We start from the raw sequence: 25,660 nt of genomic DNA, 5'->3' as shown, positions 1-25,660 counted from the left end.
ACCAAAGGAATTTCCAGAAGTGCTGCTGTGGAGAACCTAGGTAGAAACAAGATTGGAAAGGAGCTTGGTGGATGTGGATCTCAGGAACGGCCAGCAGAGGGCGTGTCTCCAAGGTGAAGGTCATGCCCCTAAACCCAAACTATCCCAAGCCTATAATGACACTCTGGGGTATGTGTAGACCTGGGTCTGGATTGATCTCCTTTGCGGGCAAAGCTTGGACTGAATGCTGCCATTCATGGAACAATGCCAAGATGCTGGTGTTCCAGGAGGAGAGGAGAGGAGTTGGTGCCTTCCAGAGCTACCTCAGATTGTTGGCCCACAGAAAGCATGAATTAGCAAATATTTCCTGTTTGAGCAGCAGAATGTTAATATAACTTGTTGTGCAGTAATAGGTAACAGAGGAAAGTCTCTAGCAAACAATCAACCCCTAGAAGAAAAGTTTTCATTTGCCACTGGAAACCCAGAACTCTGGGTTCCAAGGTCCTGAGGCCCTTGTGTCCAAGGGAGAAATATTAAGAACAGGAAACACTGTCACTCAGTGGTGGTGGTGGTGGTGGAGGTGGTGGTGGTGGTGCACACCTTTAATCCCAGCACTCTGGGGGCAGAGACAGGTGGATTTCTGAGTTTGAGCCTGATCTACAGAGCTAGTTCCAGGATAGCCAGGGCTATACAGAGAAACCCTGTTTCCAAAAACAAAGAGAGAAGGAGAGGGGAAAGGGGAGGGAGGAGGAGGGAGAGAGTGGGAGGGAGAGGGAGAGAGGGAAGGAGGGAGAGAGGGAGAGAGTGGGAAGGAGGGAGGGAGGGAAGGAGGGAGGGAGGGAGGGAGGGAGGGAGGGAGGGAAACAAAACACTGTCTTGGCTCCATTCAGTTGGGAGCTGAAGCTGTCAGCCGGTCATTTAGGGATGCTATTGCTGCTGAACCAATAGGTAAAGGAAGGAACATTGTGTAAGGAGCGAATTGCTCCCCGCCCCCCAGGGGTGAAGACCTAACCCTCAAGGTGGTGGAGTTAGGAGGGAGAGTCTTTGGAAGATGATAAGGATCCTTTAGATAAGGATTGACCCTTCCTGAAGGTAGAATCTCCAGCCAAAGAGACAAGCCATAATTTGATAGGCTGAGGGCTGAAGCAGGAGGGTCATGTCCGTAAAGCTGGGGGAGGGGGATACACATTACAGAAAATTTAAATGCCACAACTGATCAAAAAGGAAAACGTGGCTGGGTGGTGGTGGCACATGCCTTTAAAATCCCAGCACTCTGGAGGCAGGTGGATCTTTGTGAGTTTGAGGCCAGCCTGGGCTACAGAGTGAGTTCCAGGACAGGCTCCAAAGGTACACAGCAGAACTCTGTCTCAAAAAAAAACCAAAAGAAAAAAATAAAAGAGAGAGAGAGGGAGAGAGAAGGAAAATGCCAATTATAAACCTATTGTTTAGAAATTAGTAGTATAAATATTTTGATGTATCAATTTTCCAGATTTTTGTTATGCATATATATGTGTGTATATATAACGTGTGCAAATGTGGAATGATGGTAAACATACATATTTTATTTTTAAGCTTATTTATTTTGTATGCAGTGTTCTGCCTGCATGTATGCCTGCATACCAGAAGAAGACACCAGATCTCATTATAGATGTTTGTGAGCCACCATGTGGGTGCTGGGAATTGAACTGAGGTTCTCTGGAAGAGCAGCCGGTGCTCTTAACCTCTGAGCCATCTCTCCAGCCCCATACATATTTTATTACATGCTTTAAAATCCCTTTATTATTATTATTTTTGTTTGTTTGTTTTTCCAGACAGGGTTTCTTTGTGTAGCCCTGGCTGTCCTGGAACTCTAGACCAGGCTGGCCTCAAATTCACAGAGCTCTGCCTCCTCTGTTTCTGAGTGCTGGGACTAAAGGTGTGTGCCTCCACCGCCAGGCTTGCTTTAAAATTCTTAAATATTTATTACTCTTTAAATTTCAATAAATACGGGATCCCATGATCTTTTGTTGTTGTCTGTTTTTATGGTGCTGGGGATGGAACCAAATGCCCTGGACACTTCTAGGCTCCACTCTTGAGTTCTTTGCTCAGGCCCTTCATCTTTGATACAAGGTTTCTCTTATGAACCCGACTGGCCTTGAATGATTTTTATTTACATTTATTTATCTTTTTGTGGGGGCATGTATGTGCTATGACACTCATGGTGGATGCCAGAGGATCCTTTGGGAGTCTGTGGCCCCCTCCCACCTGGGGTTTGAATCAAGGCTTTCAGGTTGGTGACAAGAGCCTTCATCTGCTCAACTTTCCCAGTGTCCCTGGAGAGGCTGTTCTTCTGAAGGAAGTTGAGATTTCACTCCTTTCCACTTCCTTTCAGTTCGGGAAGGATAACCCACTTCCTTCAGGCTTCATTCTCCAGTGCCTGCCAGGTAACTTCCTCATTAATAACTGCAGCCTGACTTCCCCAGCTTGAAGCCTCTCCATGCCAAATTAAGAAATCACAGGGCTCTCTCAAGTCTGAAGAGCTTGGAGACTTCACGGTCCCCATGAAGACAATGCTGAAAGAGAACCAGGAAGTGTTTGTGACTTAATGGGGACCAATGTAACTGTCTAATATTTTGTTATTGAGAAGAAATTATAGGACCAGACAGGGAGAGAGCTGCAGGTCCTGTTCAAGCTATTCTTGGTGGTTGATGGTGGTACAGGAAGACGTTTGTAAAGTGCCCACTTGATGGGCGAGTTTGAGAAGTATGTAGCCACCCTGGGCATGGAGATGTACCCACTCACTGGTACCTGTGTGACAACATCCCATTGTGTCATGTGACAACCGAGTGGATATCAAGGACAAAAGTGAAGGCAAAAATGTATTGTCTTCTGCCCTAGGTAACTACGACCTTGAAAAGCCTTTCCTCTGGCTTGCCAGAGGGCTCCCTGGAGGTCCATGTGTGCTCTTGACCTACTTGAGGTGATCATGGACCCAGGGTTGGTAGCACAGTACAAACATGTTAGAGGTTTGCTCAAAGAGCCACCGTCCTGGATGAGGACCCAAGAGAAAGCAAACCAGAGCCCTGTGTGAGAAGTCCAGTTTTTTGTTGTTGTTGTCGTTTTTGAGGCAGGGTTTCTGTGTAGTTTTGGTGCCTGTCCTGGATCTCGCTCTGTAGACCAGGCTGGCCTGGAACTCACAGAGATCCACCTGGCTCCGCCTCCCAAGAAGGAATTAAAGGCGTGCGCCACCGCAGCCTGGCCAAGAAGTCTGGTTTTACAGGCCACCGTCCTGTGGTGTGTGCGGTGCAGCACACGGAACGTGTGCTTCATCTTTGGGATACTGGGGAAGATAAATGGACTTCTTGGTGAATGCGGCAGTAAAAACCATACCTTCAGCCAGGCGGTGGTGGTGCATGCTTTTAATCCCAGCACTCGGGAAGCAGAGGCAGGTGGATCACACTGAGTTCGAGGCCAGCCTGGTCTACAAAGCGAGTTTCAGGACAGGCACCAAAACTACACAGAGAAACCCTGTCTCAAATAAACAAACAAACAAACAATAAACAAAAAAACTCCCATACTTCATAACTTCCTTTGCGGGGAGGACTTGCATATTTAGCTATTTGGGACACAGTTGCTTCTCTACTGAATTTCAAAGCTGAGAGTGCTACAGTCATATCACAGTATTCGGTGGTGAGATCTTATTTGTTACCATCATTCTTGTTCTTTTTGTAAGGTGCTTCTCAACCTTCCTGATGCTATGACGCTTTAATACAGTCCCTTCGTGTTGTGGTGCCCCCCAACCATAAAATTATTTTGTTGCTACTTCACCCCTGTAATTTTGCTACTGTTATGAACTGTAATGGAAATATCTGACATGTCACCATGCAGGGGGTCTCCACCCAACAGGTTGAGAACCACCGCTCTACTCTCACGTTCTAGCTTCTCCCAGGGCAGCAATTGTCACCAGAGTCCTAGGCTAAGGGCCAGATGGAATCTCAGGTTTCCAATATGTCAGGTCCGGTCACTCACCCAAGACAACCATCAGAAGCTACAGCAAAAGGATTATGATCGACATAGCAACGTATCGTAATCCACACATAGCAGCACTAGGAAGGCAGAGGAAGCAGGGCAGCCCAATCTCCACGTACTGACGTGAGCTGGTGGAAGGTTGTTTGTGTTTCGAAACCGGGTTTCTCTGTGTAGCCCTGGCTGTCCTAGATCTCACTCTGTAGACCAGGCTGGCCTCAAACTCAGGGACCTGCCTGCCTCTTCCCAAGTGCTGGAATTAAAGGTGTGGGCCACCATGCCTGGCTCTTTGACTTTTTAAAAATAAAATTGTGTACACCTTTACTGCTAGCACTTGGGAGGCAGAGACAAGCAGATTTCTGTGAGTTTGAGGCCAGCCTGGGCCACATTGTGAGGCCAGGACAGTCAGGGCTATGTAGTGAGATCATGTCTCAAAAATATTTTTATTTGGGAGGCAGAGCCAGGTGGATCTCTGTGAGTTCAAGGCCAGCCTGGTCTACAGAGTAAGATCCAGGACAGGCTCCAAAGCTACACAGAGAAACCCTGTCTCAAAAAACAAACAAACAAACAAACAAAATTAATTTTTTTGAGAATTTCAAACCTACACGCAATGAATTTTGGTATCCACCCTCCCCATTCCTCCTAACTCCCAGGCCTTTCCTCCGCTCCTCATCCCTCCTCCTTACTCCAATCCCAGATTTTTTTTTTTCTTGAGACAGCATCTCCCATAGCCCAGCTGGCCTCAAACCCACTGTAGCCCAAGACATCCTCCGGCTCTCAGCCACGCTCTTCTGAGTGCTGGGATGAGGGACGCGGTCCATCACTCCATGTTGTGTAGGTGCCGGGGATAGAACCCAGGCCTTTGTGCATGCTAGACATCCTCTCTACCAACTGGCCTGCATACACCCTAGACAGGGCTGCCAAGCTTTTATCCTGTTATTTCAGGGGCTGAGTGGGAAGCCAGTCCTTTTTAGCAAAAGTGATTTCTTTCTTTTCCTTTCTTTCTTTTTTTTTTAGACAAGGGCTCACTCTGTAGCCCAGGCTGGCCTCAAACTCACAGAGATCACTCTTGCCTCTGCCTCCCAAGTGCTGAGATCAAAGGTGTGCACCACTAAGCCTGAGTAGGCAAAACTGATTTCTGAATACCGGCCTCACGGTTAGTTCATCATCCACAAGCTTCAGTGGGCTTCTAGAGCCTAGAGATTTCACTGGGGTTCCACTCAGAAGGTGTGACTAATGAAGTCACTGGTCATGTGACCGAACTCAGTCTCCATCACACTTTTTCTCCTCCTTAGAGGTGATGGAGATGGCTCAAGTCCCATCCCTCAGATGCTGGTGACTTAGCCTCATCCTGAAGCTGTGGGGGGTTGGGGTCAGCCTCATCCTGAAGCTATGGGGTGTGGGGGAGGGGGACCCTCCAAAGGCTGCTCTGCCTCATTACTGTAAGGGCAGGTGTGACCCACAAAGTTCAGGAAACCGAGACATTTCTAGTCCTTGGCAAATCCCAGAACATAATACACGTTCGACAAATATTTGCCAAGCAGAAGGTACACTCAAACATCAGAAATTGTCAGGGGGAAGGAAAACAGGCCCCAGGGTTCTTCCAGCTGACCGGAATAGAGTATTAGCACACAGGTGAACACAGGAAGCCATGAGAACCAACATGACCTTACATTCCAAGCACAGGAGCAACTCTGTGCTCCGGGGTCTATTACGAAACACTTGCGGGTAGACAATGGAAAGGAAAACTATTTTCTTTTCTTTTGAAACAAGGTCCCATTACACATTCCAAGGCTCCCTTGGACTTATTATGTAGCCCCAGCTGACTGTGAACTTGGGCTAGACCTTCCTCAACCTCCTGAGTGCTGGAGTTACATGCTTGCCCCATCCCCCAGCATGGCTTACTTCTAGACAGGGAATCTGCTGGAGTCCATTTCTCATTGGAAATGAAGAAGCTGATATTTGGAGCTGGAGAGATGGCTCAGCAGGTAAGAGCACCCGATGCTCTTCCAGAGGACGCTAGTTCGAATCCCAGCACCTGCAGGGCATCTCATAACTTTAACTGGAGTTCCAGGGGGCTCCAACATCCTCTTGTGGCCTCCACAGGCACAAGACATGCACCACGTGGTGCAAATAGATACACGCAGGCAACACCCATATACATAAAATAAAATAGAAACAGAAGCTCATAGATATTCTAAGTAGATCAACCCCTTTGAACTCTTTGTCTGAACCGTTAGCAGATTTCTCCCCCTCCTCTTCCTCCCTTTCTTATTCTTTTGAGCCGGGTATCTTACCACACAGCCTTGGCTGGTGGCTGGCTTTGTAAACCAGGCTGTCCTTGAACCTGGGGCAATCCCTGCTGCCTCTGCTCCCAGTGCTAGGATTATAGGCATGGTCCACCATGGCTAGCAAGAACTGTTTCTGTGTGTTATTGGGTATCGAACCCAGGGCCTTACTGATGCTCAGCAAGTGCTCTATCACTTAGATAGCTTATGAGGCTACAAGCCAGACACTTCCTGTTTTAGTCTGGTTCCTGTTGTTTTTGATAAAACACTGACCAGATTTGTTTCATCTTACACTTCCAGGTAACAGTTCATGATGAAGGGAACTCAGGGCAGGAACCTCCATGTAGGAATTGAAGCAGAGGCCATGGAGGGACATTGCTTGCTCTCTGGCTCCCCAAAGTTTGCTCAGCCTGCTTTCTTATACAGCCAGGGCCACTTGCCTGGGGGTAGCACCCCCCCCCCCAGTGAGCTGGGTCCTCCTATATCAGTCGTTCATCAAGAAAATGAACCATAGATGCCCACAGGTCAGTCTGAGGGAGACAATCCCCTTAATTGGGGCTCTTTTTTCCCAGGTGACTCTGGTTTGACTAATCAGCATACTGGCCAAGAGCTGGTCTTGGATTCCGGGAAGTTCTCACAGTTGGTGCCATCCTGGGAGCTTCTAGGAACCCTGGGAGATATCTTGACACACTCTCTGCCTCTGTATTTCTGGGTGTGAGCTGTGGGTATTCACAACATTTCTAACATAGTAGAATTCCAGAAGCAACTCCTCAAACTGGATCTGGGTGACTTGAATGTAGTCTCAGGAAGGCATGACTAAAATGTGGTTGTAACTGAGAAAGCTTAAGCCTAATTCCACTTGGCGTGGAAAAAAAAGAAAAAGAAAAAAAGCACGTGAGAAATGAGATCAGCTCCCATCTAGAGTCTGAGCACCCAGAACGTGAAACTAAAGGTGATTGCCTGGTTATGTCCTGAGTTGGGAGCCACTGAATCATGTACGCAAGGCTGGTGTGACTGGAGAAGCTATTCTTCCTTTTTCTTTTTTAAAGTTGTGTGTGTGTACAAGTCTTGCTTCCATGTATGTGCGGACCATGTGCATGCAGTACCAGCAGAGGCCAGAAGAGGATGTCAGAGCCCCTGGAACTGGAGTTATAGATGGCTGTGAGCTGACAAGTGAATGCTGGGAACCGAGAGATCTTAATCGCTGAGCCATCTCTCCAACATTTCCAGCTCTCTTTCCTTTTTGTTTTTGTTTTGTTTTCGAGACAGGGTTTCTCTGTGTAGCCCTGGCTGTCCTGGAACTCACTGTGTAGAACCGGGCTGATCTTGAACTCAGCGATCCACCTGCCTCTGCCTCTCAAGTGCTGGGATTAAAGGTGTGCACCACCACCGCCTGGCCCTTCTTTTCTTTTTTTTTTTCTTTCTTTCTTTTATTTTTTTGGTTTTTCTCAGTGTAGTTTGGGTGCCTGTCCTGGATCTCGCCGCCGCCGCCGCCGCCGCCGCCGCCACCACAGCCGCCTGGCTGTTTTTGTCAGGACTTTGATGTGTGGTTGTGCGCATTAGACAAGTGCTCCATGATTAAACTGGCCCCCTCCTGGCCGCTTCGCCTCTCTGGTAAACATGTTTGCCTTGCTGCAGCCCTCAGGCCACAGTAGACCCCCTTCAGGATCCTGGCCTATGGTTTCCCTCTTTGGGTCTCTTCCTGGCCAGGAGTTCATGGCTACAACCCCTCCATGCTGTCTGCAGACTGATTTCTGTATTTTAGTTTAGATTTTAAAAATATTCACTTAAATTCTTGTGTAAGTGTGTATGGCTGAGTGGATGTAAGTGCAATGCATGTGTGCAGGAGCCCCAGGAGGTCGGAAGAAGGGCCAGGTCCCCGGGAACTGGGACAGACACCTGTGGGTCGCCTTGGGAATGATGGGGGCTAGATTGGTAGAAGCAGTGAATGCTCCTAACCCATAAGCCATTTCTCCATCCCTAGCTTTGTTTTGTTTTTAAAACAGTCTGCTTCTTTGGGGATACTAGCTGTGAATACTTTTGAGACAAGGTCTTATGTATCCCAGGCTGGCCTTGAACTCCCTCCCTGTACAGCTGAGGTTGTCTTTAGACCCCTCATCTGCCTGCCTCTGCCTCAGAGTGTTTGGGGTTACAGGCAGGCTCTTCATGAAGTGCATGCAATCCAGTCCAGTGCTTCACGCATGCTAGGCGAGCATCTTACTAACTGAGCTACATCCCCTGGAGTATTCTTTTGGAAACTAAATTCTGGACAGTTGTTCCATAACTCCTGCCTCGTGGAATATAACCGATGGGCGGGCCAGAAGGCTGCCTCTCCGTGGTTCCCTCAAAAGAGCTCAGACATGATGGAGATGGAGCCTTGCTCTCTGGGCGCCGCTCTTCCTACCCTAGCCTTTCCGCATCTCTTCTGAGAACACGGCCTCAGCACCCGCTCAGTACACCAGCACTGTGTTTTCTGGCCCCTGGATGGAGTGCCACAGAACTCGGAGCCTTCCTTCTCTAACCTGTGTATCTCACACAAAGCCCCTTCACCTCAGCATTCCCGCTTCCATTTCGGTTTGAAGCTGTGGACTGAGATGTGACTCCGGAGGCTTCGGACTTGCTCTGGGAACGTGATCCCCTCACGCTCCCCTCGGCAAATGCTGGTTTTATTTCATCTGAAGGAAAGGGGCCTTTAAACTCCCGACCAATCGAGGGACATAAGCAGGAAAGGAATTTGCTTTTCTTAGAAATAAAAAGTCGGCCTTTCCCCAAGCAATGAGATGCCCCCAGAATGGGAAAGGTGGATTGCCAGTCTTTCTGCATTCAGTGTACACTTGAATCTGGTCAGCTGAATACCAGTTATCAGTGGATGGATGGATGAAAGAGGGGGAGGAGGGGGAGGAGGAGAAGGGCAGGGCTGGCAGGAAAAACCATTTTGTTCCCCCCCACCCGCCCCCCGTTTCTGGTTCTGGAATATCAAGATTGCACATATAGCCAAACAGCCTTGCCAAACTTGGTTTGTCTGGCAATTGCCTCACACGTTCTGGAATGCGTTTTTTTGTCATCTGGAGTCCCCTCCCCTTCACAAGCCCAAGCTATTCTAAGCACTGATTTATTTGTTGTTGACTTCATCACTCACTTTCCTTTATCCTGTCCCTCAACTCCCTCCAAACCTCGCTCTCCCCTTGCCCTATCACCTCCCGCCCAGCACACCACCCATCCAGAGCGAGAGCTCGAGGCGGTGGTGTTCTTCTGGCCCAGAGATCCCAGTCGGGACCACACATCGACCCTCCTCGGGAAGAGGGCGAGATCCCCGCCACCGCTCGGTTTTCTTTCAATGGTCTGTGCAGCCAGAGATGCCCGTTTCCCCAAAGGCTGCCCCTCATTAGCATGAACGGGGGTGTGGGGGGTGTGGAGAAGGGGTGGGTGGGGGGAGAGGAAGCGAGCCAAAGCCCTTGCTGCGTTTTCCAGCCCTGGGAACCCTGTCTACAAAAATGACAGCTCGAGCCCTCTGGCTTCTCTGTTTGATCATCGGATGGTCCCCCGAAGCCCCGGTGGCGGAGAGAAAAGGTGAGGTCGCTGAAACGCAGCGCCCCAGGGACCGGGAAAAGGGCGCGAGGCAGGGCGGGACGAGCCAAGGGTCAGAGCCTGCGGGACAGGCGACTCCGGGTCTACGTGCGTGCCAGCGAGCAGCGACAAGGGTCCCCCAAGATTTCATGTTCCTTGGCAGCCTTTTCGGAAGGAAAGACGCGGGTTCAGCTGCTGAAATGATCGCGTGCGAGCCAGGCAGGCTGGAGAAAACTTTGCATGTTAAATAGCTGCATCGCAGAGGAGGGAAAGTGTCAAAAGGGGTCGCGGCTGGCGGGTGGACAGGCTCCCGGGCTAGGCATGGTGACACAGGCCAGCGATGGTGGGACAGCTCCGGGTATCCCGCGCCTCTCTCCTCGCAGCTCCGGTATAGCCTCTGGTATACTTGAACCTTGATATCACACACACACACACACACACACACACACACACACACACACACCACACAGACACAAATCAGGCAGTCTCGGTTCTGCTTTTGTTAGGATGTTTTGTTCACTATCTCTGGGAAAAACAGCTTCCACACCTCACCGGGCAATTTATTTCAGTGTTTTTTTTTCCCTCCCACATGGAAATTGAAGGACTTCAGTGGCATTTAACCCACATATCAAATCATCTTCCCCATGACAACAGATGGTGGTGTCAGTGGGGAATCAGTTGAGGTCAACAGTTGACAGTCAGGAGTTGGAGAGCCACCAGAACTTTATTTGGCTGTGCACGGTGCACCGGTTTAATGCAGGAAGTTAGAACCAATGGCTTTGCAAAAACATAAACTGTGTAGCTAGCCATTCCCACTGGGAGAAGGCTGCTTTTTCACGAGTATTCATCTGGCAAGACACATCCCGATAAATGAAGTGTTGTCGAAGCTGCAAGGGGCAGACCAAGCTCTTTAATGCAAACGGAGAGAAAAGCAGGCTCTGGGCTGTGCTTGGCTGGAGGGGCACTGGGGGGTGCTATTGTGTAACTGTGCATGGAAAGTTGCCCAGATTTCAAGCTGGCTGAAGTTTGTGCACTAACCTGTATGCAGAGCTGGAGAAAATCATTAATAATTAAAAAAAAAATGTCTTCATGGTATCTGGGAGATTTTCTAATGGGAAGGGGTAATAGAACTAATGTATGCTTTTATACTTAACCAGGGGCATTTGCCTCCCAGCCAAGCCTTAAAACCCCTTTCCAAGCTGTTGTTTACTAGTAAGTGGTGTCCAAGAAGCCAGATAAAAATCCACTCACAAGTGCTTGATGCCGCAGGAGACCAAGATGACAGTGTAAACAGGGATGGGAAAACCAAATAGTTCTGTTGTCAGGGGCGCTTAAACAATTAGGAGAGACCTGTAACTCGAGACGCTTCCCCTCGGGGGCTTGCTCTTGTTACTCTCTCAACAAACTGTAAACAGCAAAAAGGTGTGTGTGTGTGTGTGTGTGTGTGTGTGTGTGTGTGTGTGTGTTTGTGTGTGTGTGTGTGTGTGATGTATTGAAGGGTAAAGACAGACGTTTAATCAATGTTACCCGAAGTGTTTAGCTCTAGAATGAATAGAAGACTGTAATTTGAAAAGATTTGGCGAAGTTCTTTGGCTCCATTCTTGGTTTGCTTGTTTATTCTTAGGTTTATTCTTGACACTGTAGCCCAGCTTGACCTCGAACTCGCAGCCGAGGCTTGGTGCTGCAGGCAGTGGTCCTGCCGTGCAGGGCTCGGGTAGGTGCTCGCTGCGAGGTCCCGCTGCTCCCGTCGCACCTCCCCTGGGCTCACTGCCTCGCTCTCTCCCGCAGCTCCTCCGCCGCACCGAAAGCCCGGCGTCCGGGAAACGCCGGGCCCGCGCGCGCAGCCGCTGCCCGAGTTCGCGCGCCGGCCGCGAGCCGCGGACGCAGGGCCGCGCGCCTGGCCGGAGCCCCGGCGCCGGAAGCAAGCGCCACCAGCTGACAACCGCGCCGGCTTCCGGGAGGCGGCGCGCGCGCCCGCAGGGCTCCCGGGCCCGCGCCTCACTCAGGCGGAGAACCGCGCGTCCTCGCCGAGGACTCCCCGCGGCGTGCGCGCTCTCGGGCGCCGCGACCCCAGGGCGCGCGCGCCGCCGGCCCCGCCCACCCGAACCGGCCGCGCGCCGCCGCGCAGCCCTCTGGAAGCCCGCGGGCGCTGCCGCCGGAGGACGCCGAGCTGGAGACCCAGTCGTGCGCGCGCGCCTGCAGCGGGGACGCGGACGAGCGCGAGGCCTACTGCGCCAGCGAATTCGGTGAGCGCACGCACCCTCCCGGGAGCCCGCGCGCCTGTCCGTCCCCACCCTGGCGCTAGTTGTAATGCTTTTCTCCAAATCCCGTTTGCCCAAAGCAGCCGTGAACGGAATCGTGCACGACGTGGACGTGCTGGGCGCGGGCCTGCGGCTGGTGACTCTACTGGTGGACCCTGAAGGGCTGTACAAGATGAGCCGCCTGTACATCACTCCTGACGGCTTTTTCTTCCGCGTGCATATTCTAGCCCTGGACTCCTCCAGTTGCCATAAGCCGTGTCCAGAACTTAAACCTGGTATCGAAACTGACCCAAAAGACTAGCTCATACATGTCCTTTATTTAGTTTCTCCAGATAGGGTTTCTCTGTAGCCCTGGCTGTCCTCGAACTCAAGAGATCTGCCTGCCTCTGCCACCCGAGTGCTGGGATTAAAGGTGTGCACCGCCACCCTGGCCATATGTGTCCTCTATTCTGCTGTTGGGGACCTGAATGCTGCAGCCCAACTTCTGTGGGTTACCATACCCCCAACCCCCATTTCAAAGACTAGGGATTGAGCAGGGCCTCACACGTGCCAGGCAAGCACACCATCCGTTACACTCCCAGAATTTGTATGAGATAGGCTGTTGATATGGAGCCCACACTGGCCTCGAACTCATGGCTGTCCTGCTTAAACACATGCTAGGATATTGGTGGGGCTCAATCCAAGCTTTGTGGGACAGTAGTGTAACCAATAGAATTTAGATTACAGTACCATTTCAGCTCTCCCATAAAGATAACAGCGATTGGCACAAAATAGGCCAAGATTGATAGTGTGCACCTGCTACTCCAATACCCAGGAGGGATTTGGAGGCAGGATGATCAGAACTTCAAGGTCATCCTCCACATATAGAGTTCAAGGCCAGCTTTGGCTAATATACATTCTCAAAAAAAAAAAAAAAAAAAAAAAAACACCCAACCAACCAACCAAAAAAATGCTGGGCATGATGGCACATTCCTTGAGTCTCAGCATTTGGAGGCAGCAGCAGGTGGAGCTACATGAGTTTGAGGCCAGCTTGGTACCAGAACAGCCAGGGCTACACAGAGAAACCTTGTCTCTAAACACCAGCCAACCAACCCAAACCAAAGCATCCCAAACACTGATATGTTGACACATATTCATGACAAAACACATTTTTCCCCCTTAAGTGCATTTATTTACTTACGAGTACTCTGTCTGTATGCCTGCATTATACAGAAGATCCCTTTAGAGATGGCTGTGAGCCACCACGTGGTTGCTGGGAATTGAACTCAGGACCTCTAGTGCTCAGGACAGCCAGTGCTCTTAACGCTGAGCCATCTCTCCAGCCTCAAAACACCATCTTCAAGCGTGGTGAATCGGGAGCTCAACTGTACAGCACTAAGTTGAGAAGGGCCTTTTGGGGTTGGTGGTAGTGTTGGGGCTACCTGTTCCCTATCTTCCTAGAGATGTTCTGGGGCAGACAGGGTTTTGTTCTGTAATGTCGGCTGTCTGCAGGTTATCTTTTCTTTAGATTGTCCACCTGTTGCCTATAGGTTAGTAAGTTGCCACATGCATTGCAAGATAAAGTCAAGCTCAGATTTCACATTTCTCGACATTTAAATGACACCATTTCTCTTCTGGTTCTTTTGTTTAGGAAGCCGGTATATTGTGATGGGCCACATCTACCATAAGAGACGGCAGCTCCCTACTGCTCTGCTCCAGGTCCTGAGAGGGCGCCTGCGGCCAGGAGACGGACTGCTCAGGGGTAGCAGCAGCTACGTGAAAAGATTTAACCGAAAACGGGAGTGGCAAGTTCGAGGTGTCACCCACACCCAGTGCATTTGAACAGACCAACCTGGCATGCGTGGGTCCCAAGACTTGGAACTCAGCAGGAAGACAGGGAAGGTGGTTCGTCCCAGCCGGGGTCCTTCTGTCTGAAATTGGGCCCACAGCTAGCTACCTTAACAACGACTTTGCAGCTTAGCTCCAAAGCTGCCACTTTATTTACAAAACGCTGACAAGGTATGCTCCAGAGCACAGTGGGAAAGTTACAGTCACACACACACACACACACACACACACACACACACACACACACACACACACAGCTCAAACACCTGACCTGCCAGGTCAACAGATCACACCACTTCGTGTTGTTTTTTAAGTTATTTTAATTTAATACATTTTTTTTCAGTAGAAATAGTTCACAAAACATTTCTTGAATTTAAATATACAATTTTGAATAGTATCTATCATGTGTCAAGATTTTGTATTTAAAGCATTGAGTTTTAAATTCCACACGAGCGTAAACATCCCTGTCAGAATTCATTTACATGTGAAATGTCACTTAGATCATACACTAGGGTCAGAACCCAGGCTAAGTATGAAAATTATGTTTCCAGGGCTAATTCAAGCAAACTATCATTCCAAGTGTGTTCCTGATGTAACTCTGGGCACTGTCAGGCACCCTTGCTCCGAATAACTTGTTTTGTACCAAACTGGCTTCTATTCCAGCACATTTTCTGGTGTATCTGATGTCATTTTTCTGTTAGGACTCAGGATCACCATTGTGTTGGTAAAGCAGGAAATCTTGCCTTGAAATCAGATCTTGGATGCACCTGGCTATTTTTTCTTTCTTTTCCTCAGTGATCCTAAAGATTTGAGAAAAAGCCTTTCTCAAGCTTACTTCCCAAACCCTGAAAACAGTGTTGATCCGTGACAGTGCACAGGCCAGTTTCATGGAGCCATTTTGTTATGTGTGAAAAACCTTCAATCACTAGCTCAATTTAATTACCTTATCCTCGAGTCCACAAGGACATCCTGATTTTCTTTCAGATGGTCAGGCTGTACTTCAATTAATTTCAGAATAGACGCTAAGAATGCACGAACCTTCAGTCCCCGTCCTGGAGAGGCAGAGGCAGGTGGCTACCTGTGACTTCCAGGCCAGCCAGAGCCACAGTGAGAACGGAGCACAAAAAGAGGACTGTCAAAGGGAAGACAGAGGGACATGGAGAGTTGACTGGGAAGCCAGCAGCAACAGCTTAGGGCACAAGGTGTAGCCAGATGTGGTGATATCTGAGGGGTGCGTGTGTGAGTGCGTGCGTGCATCAAGAGTTCAAGGCCAACCTGAGCTACAGGAAACCTTGTCTCAAAGAAGAACAAGCTGCTGGGGGAGGTGGCACACACCTTTAGTCCCAGTGCTGAAGAAGCAGAGGCAGGTGGATCTCTGTGAGTTTGAGGCCATCCTGGTCTACAGTGAGTTCCAGGACAGCCTGTCTGGGGGGTGGGGGAGCTATGTGCAGTATGGTAACTGTTGTCTCTTTGGCCCCAGACATGGGAAACATGAGTAAAATAAAGCGGAAAGATTCTACTTTGTGGTAAAGCATTACGAAGGGACTTTGTGGGGCCTGTACTTGTTGTGGAAGCCAGCTGGCCCAGACTTCAGCTCCCGGACAAACAAAGGCTCTCTGCAGCTATATCTCAAACTGGTCTGCTAGAGAAGTTCCCAAAGATGAAACGTGTCCAAATTCAGTAAAATCTTTGTTTGGTTTTGAATGCTAAGGATGGTAGAGTAAGCCTATAATGCTTACTCAGGAGGTAGAGGCAGGATGATGGTAAAGGTCATCCTTGGCTACATAGTGTGAGGCCAGCCCGGGCTACAAGAGACTCTGGCCCAGAAAGGGAAAGTGGGGTCTTGAAAGATTGCACGGTTGTTAAGATCCTTGCTGCTCTTACAGAGGACTGGAGCCCAGATCCTAGCATCTATATCACGTGGCTCTCAACCCCCTGTACTTCTAGCTTTAGGGCATCTGGCACGCTCTTCTGGCCCTCGGGCACCTGAGCACACACCTCCCGAAAGACACATACACACAAAAACACCCATGTCAGACCCCCAGGTTCAATATACTTGGAGGTCAGGATTACTGCGGAAATGCAGGCCACTTGTTGTAGAGATTGCTGGGATAAAAAATAAAAGCCACCACTCAAGACTGGGTCTACAAGGCAAGGTTAGTGGGGTTCAGTTATGGTCAGTGAGTGGTGGGCTGGAGAGCGGAAAAGGAGACAGAAAAGAACCCTGGACATTCCAGGTTAGCAAAGAGGTTGGAAGAATCACCTTTTCCACATTCACACAGGACCTTGGTTGCAATTTTTAATTTTATAGAAAAACTTAATGAGCAAATCATTGTTGTCTGTAATCCTCTTGCCCCACTGATAGATTCTACCCCCCACCCCCACCCCCTAGTACATGGGTCAGTGCTGCAAAGACAAAAGGCCCTTTGTGTTTATGTACATACACAACAGTCCCCAACAATAAAATACCCAGTTGCCTTCAAGGTAATTCAACAGTATCTGTCCTTCAAGTTAAGCTGGTACTTCAAGGATTCAAGGAGGGAAAAGGACATGGTTTTCTTTTGTTAGGGAAAGGTCTATAAGACAATCTCCCTCCTTCTCCTGCCTCTTGGTGTGTGTGTGATACTAAGTTTTAAAAACTGCCTCTGAATATCATATGGCATTGTGCAATTCTCTTCTGAACTCATTTTTAAGGTGACCAGGTGAATGCATGTGCAAGACTTTTTGCCTATGGCTGGCAGGGCACTCTCTCGACTAGTGCCTGGTCTCTTCCAGCCTGAAAATACAGTATTTTGTTAGTTGAAGTTTGGTTTACACTGGATCAAGGGGTATACTATTCTCAGAAATATCTTTCCCAGAATCTCATTCTATGTATCTAAAAATTCCTCAAACTACACCAGATGACTAGAATCCCCCTTCCCCTTGTCCCCACCTCCATGGACACATCAGCCAGTACCTTGCTCAGGAGAGAATGACACCCCTAAGTTCAAGGCCCTGCTGGGGATCTGCCTCCACTGAGACAAGAATGAACCACGGGGGCTGGAGAGATGGCTCAGCAGTTAAAAATCACTGGCTGCTCTTGCAGAGGACCTGGGTTCAGTTCCTAGCACCCATCTGGTGGCTTACAACCTTAGTAAACTCCAGTTCCAGGGGATCCAATATCATCTTCTGATCCCCATGGACATCAGGCGCGCACAGGTCCACACACACACACACACACACACACACACACACACACACACACACACACACACACGGTACACACAGGCAAAACACTCATACACATAAAAAATAAACCACACACACACACACACACACACACACACACACACACACACACACACACAAAATGTTGTCAGGCTGAGTGTACAGCCACCACCAGGTTGGCTCTTACATCAATTAGAAACGCGAGAACCAAGATCTGACCTGACACAAATGGACAGAGACAGGGAAAGAAGTTTTATTTGCAGATTGTAAGAGGAAAGGTTACAAACAGCAACACATTGTCAGGGTTCCTACACAGCACTCCAGGCCACTCCAAATAGAAAAAGGTCATTTTTACTGTAGAAACATCTCCAAAAGATCACAATTTCGTTGACCTACTGTAGGACAGTAATACAAACCCGGAAGAATTTGCTCAGGAGAAAAAAGCCTTACAGACATTATGAAAATATCTCTTATGAAATGGTCTCAAATTGTGAATTTGGAGATGAAGCACAGGAAATGCTAAAAATACTTTTAGCCAAAGAAATCTATCAAAGCAAAGAACGTACAGATTATAGGTGCGAAGCCTGGGCAGAAACATCCTAACCACATCTCCAGTGTGCATCGGAGCACTCAGGCTGCCAGAGCGAACAGTTTCACTTTTCTCTGAGTAGCAGAAGTTCCTCATATCAGGTTCATAGAAAAGCAGCTTGTGAAATAAGAATGTACGTTTTTCAAAAATTCCTTTTGAAAGACTAAAGCTCTATAGTCTGATAAAATTATAAAATGTCTTTATATGGTGATAGAAATTGCAAAAGTCTTTATACCATTAAGTACACAATATGAAATTAACATCTTCCCAGTCTCAGAAATCCACAGCCCACCCCCCCTTCTGTACAACTTGGCAATGCCAACAGCTACAGAAAATGTATCAAACAGTGAACCAACCAACCATTGTTTCATTAGAAACTGCACAGAATCCAATGTCAAAAACATTACTTTATTATTTTTTTTTTTAGGATGAAATGTCCTATTACGTACAAAAAGAATTATTTAGAATTTGCTACAATTTGTTAAAAACATAGCAATCTATTGCCTACAGGTAGGAAAGCTCTTGCTGCAACAAGCTGACGTGACTGAGCCCATATATACCTAGATATATGAAGAGATAGTACAGGAATACTGCAGTGTGGCTAGATGCAGAATCACTTTCCATCATTAAAATGTAGAATTCTTGCATCAGCACGGTGCTTACAACATGGAACATTTGCTTTTTGTAAACTAAAAGGACAAAATAGCCTGTATTTAACTACTTCCACCTTAATAGTTTAAGCAAAAACTTTGTTACCATATTGAGCAGTTAGTCTCTTTGGCCGTGAGCACAGGCTGAAGAGACACCTTTATGTACAGAGGGAGTGGGTTCCACAGAGCGTGTGAACCCAGAAGAACCTGTACACCTGAGCCTGGAAGAAGAATTGCCAACTGTTGCCACAGTTTCCTTTTGAGAAACCAGGGGCTGGGGAAGGCTTTGCATAGCAGGGCGACAGCAAACAAACAAAAGCCAGGTAGATTCTAAACTCAGCAGGACAAGGCTAACGTGGACCAGTGCAAAGTCTAGGAAAACATCTGCGAAGCTGCACAATCCAGCTCCGGCTGGTCTTCCCAACAGCACAAGGGGAAGGTGAAGACACTAGCAGGAGGCACATGCAGAACACACCTGTCTGCTCTACCCTGCACCCTGCTCGTGGGACGCTTCCCTACAGCAACAACAAAGAAACCCAAAGAACCCAACCAACACAAAGTAGTGGCCAAGGTCATTGAAACACCTTCACCCAATAGGGAGCTGTCTGTCTGTGACTGGTAGCTTGCCTAGAATCACAGACGGTGGGAGTGAAGGTAATGTACTGTGTCATATTCCTGTTATTAGAGGTATGACCAACTGATACGTGGGCTCAGCTCCCTAGAGATTTTCTGATGTGATGACTGGGACTTATGAAAAAGGCCTCTGTTCTACTGGAGAAACTCAGGCCTCCTGCCTGTGATTTCTGGTGGCCCTCCCTCTCCCCACAAGGGCTTACAAGTAATATTAGCGCACATTCAAAGAGACCTCCATCTGTGGGAGAAAAATTATCTCCATTTATTTCGGTTCATATACATCCATAGTTGAATTTTAATACAAAAAGAAAAAAATTAGAATCTGACAAATGTTTACAAACAAGATCCCTTCAAATAGATTCTGCTCATTTAGCCTGGTGCAGAGTAAATGACAATTTGTACTGGTGTAATTCAAGGCAACGAAGTCTGTAGTCCAGGACCACTTATCCCAGCCTTTCTGCACGCCTTATCTGTGTCTATCATGAACAATAAACTCATTGTTGATTCCCAGTTGTGTGTGCACATGTGTACATAGCAGCTCCTTTCATAGAAAGAAAAGACATCTAGAGGTCGCCTTGTACTTCACCTACAGGAATCATGATAAGATATAGGATGGATACATGTAACCAGGGCTGGATTTTATAAGAAAAAAATAATTAGCTGACAAATGAGGGCAGCAATAAAAAAGCGTCTTTTTTGCAACAATAAATAAATACAGTCAGAAAGGTTTCTGTGACTCTAAGCAGCTTCTTCACTGAAGAGCAGACGTGGCATTTCCACGGAGTTACACTTGACCCCATAGTATCTTTTTTTTTCTTGCTTTTTCTTTTTTTTTTTTCAATAAACAAAAGTTTCCTGCTTCTGCCACAACAGTAAAGCCATTTGCTCTTGACAAGACAATGATGCCGTGGACTTTGCTTTTCCTTTGTCCGTTGGACAAAATTGGCCAAGAATACAATTGGACTGTTGTGACCAATAGGAACGAGGTTACGGTCAAGTCTTGTCAGGATAGCCTGACTGAAAACATCTGGCGCTTTAACTTAAATAGTTCAGACCACCAGACTCTCACTGTGTCTCGCTTAGTGACACGCTGAGCTCTAAGGAGCGGCAGACTGCAGCTTGTTGTTATGAGACCTACAGAATACAGAAAAGGGGACAATTAAGCACCCTTCATTTCTGAGACAATGATACTCTATGTGGATGCCAAGGCCAGTCTGGGGAAGCAGCCATGCTCTTTCACTCATCCTTGGCAAGCATTATAAGAAAATTAACAATTAAGAAATCTTTAAGCTATAGTATTAAAACTTTTCACTGTACAGTAAACATAGTAGCTCGCTGGAAAAAGCCAATGTTTAAAAATATATGTATATATAAGTGAATATATATTGTTTATTAAGATTACACCATTTTCAACAAATGGGACGAAGACATTTACAGAAGCATTACTGTAGTAAAAGGTGTGTGTGCCTGTCTATTTACAGTGATGCAGGAAATGGAAAGTTCTATCAGAAGACAGGAGCAATATTAACATCACATTTTTCAACTGAAGTCCAGAAAGTCCTTTTCTTTTCACAGTTTCATTCACAACTCTGTTAGTAACCAAATTACTGTACAGGTAGCAGGGCTGACTCAGCACTTTATATTGCAATAGCAGGTAGGTACAGCATCCCGAGCATTCACAATTCTTTAAACACATTGTCCAACATGGCTGCCAGAATAAAGTTTTCACGTATCTACACATCTGTATTTAACATTAAAAAATTATATTAACTAGTTTCAACTTTTGGGAGGGGAATTTTGAATTAGGCAATCACGTGGTACAATAAACAGTGACCCAAATATCCAGTTCTGATTCCAGTTAAAAATTCAGACTAAAGATATCACAATCTGTAAGAAAAGAAAGAACACGGATGGTATAAATGAATCAGAACAAAGTAATGAAATAATGTGCACACAATCTTGGAGATCACAAATTAAAAATGGAAGGTGTGGCCAGGGACATTGGAAACAGAAGATGGCGTAAGGACTGCCTGCCCTGTACCTGCCTAAACTGGGAGAACAGAAAGAAGCCTGCAGAGCACAGAACAGCAAGGAAAGTAAGCAGCTTGGTAGCAAGATGTCACAGTGGTCCCTTAGGGCTGGGGGTGCAGGTCAGTGTTACCTACCATATGTACTTAATGAAGCCCTGGGTTTGATCTCTCTCTCTCTCTCTCTCTCTCTCTCTCTCTCTCTCTCTCACGCACACGCACACGCACACGCACGCACCCTCGTAGGTTGCTAAGCCTCCTCCTATCTTCTTCAAATCCTTTTGTTTTGCTGCAAGCCCCAGGACTGTCAAGTCTGTCCTCTTCCTGCACCCTCCCCTCTGGGCATCTCCCTGCAAATCTGGCACAAGGGCAGCACTCAAGCACCCAGCTTTCAGATCCCAGCTCCTTCCAAAGGCCTCCTCAACTCTGAACAAGAATTCCATCGGACGACTAACTGCACAAGGCATGAATGGAAATGCCCCAACCCCACAGGTTTATAAAGGGAACAGTGGCCTCTGCTCTCCTTACTGGGCCTCCTCCATTCCATAGCTGCACTTCTCGTTTCTTCCAATTTAATTTTGCTTTGGCAAAAGAGAGGTGAGCTCACCTAGCCACTCTCCCACTTCTCTCCTTGAGCCCACTTGATTCCCCTAGAATTTCCAATTCTGTCTTTCACTAACACCCCCTTAGGCTGATCCGGGCAGCTGAGGCTCTCGTGACCCTGCTTTCTCTGCAGCACCAGTCATTTCTGAGAAAGCATTATTCTTACCCTCACTCCTTTCCCCGTTTTTGGTTAATTCACAGTGTGAGGTTTTTTGAACTCCAACTAATTATCTCATGTAAAACCCCTTTGCTCTCCCTAGACATTCCTATCTTGGGCGTATTCCATTGCGGTCTTCTGATCTGGACACTCGTTACACATATTGGCCATAAAATAATCACTGTAGGTTTCAGGCATTCTTGGTTGGTTGCTGGGACCTCTTGTTTCTTGGACTCAAGGCCTGGTTTTCTTTTCTTCTCCTTTGTTTCTTGAGACATGGTCTCATTCTATAGTTGAGATTAAAGACACACGGCACCAAGGCAGGAGTCACCGAGCCAGGCACTCAAGGTCCTCCCCCCGCCCGCCCCCACCAGGGTTTCTGGTGTAGTCCTGGCTGTCCTGGAACTCCATGCTTAGTAGACCTGGATCAGAGATCCACCTGCCTCTGCCTCCCTAGTGCTGGGATTAAAGGCGTGCGCCACCACCATCTGGCTAGGTCTTGTTCCTTGTGAGATTGTAACCTGTGAGGGCCTTTCCTTACACCAGTACCCAAGTGTCCCGCTTTCACTCTGTACTATTTACATCTGTACACATGTAAACTGACCACATTTCCTGAAGGGCTGGGATAGTCTCCCCTTCCATGAACACCGATCACCAGTCGAATCCTGTTCTGTTCTGTCTTCTGGAGGCTCTTTTTTAGCCTTGCCATTTAGAAACGTTACAGCACTGTACGTGCACTGGCTGTTTCTCATCTGTCCTCTTGCCCTGGCATGCTGGCAGTGTTCCTCAATCTCCCGACAAGGATGCTGAGGTTCCTCACTCCGCAGCATCCCTGGGGCAGCACAGAGCGGGTTCTTGATGGCTGTGCTCAGTGAATGATGGTGCTAAATGGGTTTACTTTCTGACCAGAATCCTTGGGTAATTTCCTTTTCTTCTCTAGAATAAAATTATTTCATAATTTTCATGATGTGAACTTTCATCACTTACAATTTTGTCTTTTTCCAATAACCTGTCCACCAGGATATAGGTGCAGTGTGCTTGACAGTTGCTTGGGACACGATACAGGGGCATGTGCTGTCTGTAAAAAGTTCTTGTTCTTCCTGGACTCTATTTTTCTGCTCCACCAAGGACCTTTCCTTTGCCGATGCATGTCTGGCTAGTCTTGGGTGTCTGCCAATCTTCAGAAGAGGTGATACCTGGCAGGTACTGTGGATGAGTTCAGAGCTCCCTGATGGGCAGTTACTTCTCTGCTATTTGAGACATAATCTTGCTAGGTCTCCAACTTGTGATCTCCAGTGATCACTCTCACTTTAGACGAAGGACAAGTTTTTAGTGTCCCTCGTGACAATCTGGGTATGGTTAATTCTTTGTCACAGAGACTGGCGAGCCCAGCAAAATCATCTAGCAAGCAGCCTCTTTGGCCTCCACACACTAGATGCCAGCACCACTTCCAAGCTGCTTTGATTTTCTATTGAAATCTGGAATTTACATGTGTGGGGTTCTCTTGGCAATATGCTGGGACCTCTCCTGAATTTTCTAGAAGAATCTGGATTAGGTTTGCACTGGACTCATGAGCCGATCTTTCCCCATCTGCTCACTACTGATGAGATTTCAGTGTTCTCTCTGTTATTATCTTTTAAAATATTCCTCTACTATACAAGTTCCAACACTCTGTCTAAAATGCAGTTCTCGGTAACCACCTACCTTGCCCCAAGACCTTCCTCAGAGGGAGATTCCCAGGTAGAACACTGAGTCAGTGCGTGCAACCAGGAGTGAGCCCAGGGCCTGAGGAGGCATGCTAGTGCTGTCACTGAGCACCACTCACGGCCCACAACACTGATCTTTTAGGAATGCCTTAGATAATAGATGCCCAGGCTCCAGCCCACCTAAGGTCTACATGTCCTGCATGTCTGGGGCTGAGCGAGCAGGTAGGTGGTGGACACGGTATGGTGATGAGGATTCTTATGGACATGGTATGGTGATGGTAGCAGGGAGAGAGAGCTGTGACCACTGGAGAGGCACCAAGCCTCCACAGGAGGAAGAACTTCATGGGATTCAGATGGGGTTGAAGTTGAGAAACACACAGAAGGGCAGAAGGTCACAGTAACAAAACTTCATGCAAAGTTGCTACAATGTTTTTAGGGTTTAGAAAAATTCCGAGGACTAACTAGTGTAGCCTAGAAAAAACACTCAGAAACCATCATTTGATGACTTCTAACATGCAGCACACACAATTCAAGGAGGGTATGTAAAGCCCTCTTGCTGGCTTTTTCCTTGGGTGGCTCAAGGGCAGCCAGAGCCCTCCCTGCTGGTCACAGGTCCTGCAGACAAGATTCCCATGGACCGTATTTCACAAAGTGACTTCACTTTAACCACATTAATAGACACAGGGCTGCTCCCATCGTGAAGAGTAGACCATAATGCCATTGTCTTTTTTTGTTTCTTTGTTGAGACAGGATCTCACTATGTAGCCCTGACTGGCCTTGCACTCTCTAGGCAGACCAAGCTGGTCTTAAAACTCACCAACTCCTCTGACTCCTGAGTGCTGGGATTAAAGTTGTACATTGCCACGCCTAGTGTAATGTTGTAGTCTTGACACTGTACGAATAGTATTTTTTTTTTTTTTTTTTTGGTTTTTCCGAGACAGGGTTTCTCTGTGTAGCTTTGCGCCTTTCCTGGAACTCACTTGGTAGCCCAGGCTGGCCTCGAACTCACAGAGATCCGTCTGCCTCTGCCTCCTAAGTGCTGGGATTAAAGGTGTGCGCCACCACCGCCCGGCCGAATAGTATTTTTTTATTTGAAGGAACAAACTTACTATGAACACTCCACTGGCCAGTCCCTCAATAGGAGAGTACAGAGTCTGGAGCAGTGATTTACGTCAGAATACTCAACACCATGCTTACCTGCTAGCCTTGAATCCTTTTAGTTTCTGTACAAAGAAGGACTCAAGAACTTCTGCGCACTGGTAAAAGGGGGAGTCGCTGGGGTTGTAGTACCGGCAGTTATCAAAAATTTTGGTCATATCTGCCACGAACTCTGTCAGCTTTTCATAGTAACGCTTTTGTATCCTTTCTTCCATGGTGGCAAGGTCTTAAAGACACAAAACATAAAATATTTTCAAAGTTTTACGGTTTTCCCAAGGAGGTCATGTCCTGCAGCTCTCATGAACTCAACATGTGTGTTTACTTCGATCCTTCCGAAGGCGCTACTCCACATCTGGAGGCTAGTGTGTACAGTCGAGGCCGCCTTATACTGGTCAACACTGTTTCTGTTTTGACTTCTAAGACACCTCTCCTGGCTGCTGCTGAGAAGGTGCTTTCATTTGTAATGAACTACTTGGAACAGCTGCCATTCAACTGCCTTTTTTTTTTTTTTTTTTTTTTTTTTTTTTTTTTTTTTTTTTTGTGTTTAGAGACAGAGTTTCTTTGTGTAGCTCTGGCTGTCCTGTAGACAAGGCTGGCCTCAAACTCCGATATCTGCCTGCCTCTGCCTCCCGAGTGCTAGGATTAAAGGGATGCATGACCCCGTCCAGCAGAAATTGTTTTTATTCACAGGGTTTCTCTGTGTGGCTCTGGTTGTCCTAGAATTCACTCTGTAGTCCAGTCAGGCCTCAAACTCACAAAAATCCGCCTAAAGGTGTGTACAGCCATCACCACCACGCAGCTTTTCTTTATCTTTTATAGCATAGTAAAATAGCAAACACACAACTATGCATACTGGATTCTGAAGTAGGAACACAATGTAGAATTCTGAATACCATCTGTGTAGGGGCTTTATGATCTTACATTAGGCTCAGTAACACCATGCCGGTTCCCTCAGCCCTCAAAGCCATCTTCATTTTCAAGTTACTCTAAACCATCTAAACAT

At 47.5% G+C, this 25,660-nt stretch overlaps 2 protein-coding genes across 12 annotated transcripts in view; one reads left to right on the top strand and one right to left on the bottom strand.

The window, feature by feature from the left end:
* Positions 1-9,274: 9,274 nt before the first annotated feature.
* Positions 9,275-14,324, top strand: C8BH17orf58 (chromosome 8b C17orf58 homolog). The gene is given in 6 exon segments (XM_028865209.2): positions 9,275-9,612; positions 9,744-9,842; positions 11,628-11,861; positions 11,864-12,085; positions 12,184-12,375; positions 13,731-14,324. Coding segments are annotated over 5 exon segments (915 nt in total). The 5' UTR covers positions 9,275-9,612; positions 9,744-9,766; the 3' UTR covers positions 13,922-14,324.
* A 3,047-nt stretch (positions 14,325-17,371) lies between these two features.
* Bptf (bromodomain PHD finger transcription factor) overlaps positions 17,372-25,660 on the bottom strand; it is a 111,120-nt gene continuing 102,831 nt past the window's right edge. For 10 of the 11 annotated variants that reach the window (XM_028865210.2, XM_028865214.2, XM_028865213.2 and 7 more), the window contains 2 exons: positions 24,697-24,883; positions 17,372-20,140 (listed from right to left, as the gene is read on the bottom strand). In XM_028865210.2, the coding sequence (XP_028721043.1) occupies positions 20,104-20,140; positions 24,697-24,883 (224 nt within the window). In that variant the 3' untranslated portion in view covers positions 17,372-20,103. Of the gene's footprint in view, positions 20,894-24,696; positions 24,884-25,660 lie in introns of all 11 variants that reach the window. The other variant, XM_028865211.2, reaches the window with a different exon arrangement.

Source organism: Peromyscus leucopus, chromosome 8b (assembly GCF_004664715.2).
Source record: "Peromyscus leucopus breed LL Stock chromosome 8b, UCI_PerLeu_2.1, whole genome shotgun sequence".
NCBI lineage: Eukaryota > Metazoa > Chordata > Mammalia > Rodentia > Cricetidae > Peromyscus > Peromyscus leucopus.
The sequence above is the reverse complement of the archived record's forward strand: the minus strand, read 5'-3'. Positions and strand labels throughout refer to the sequence as shown.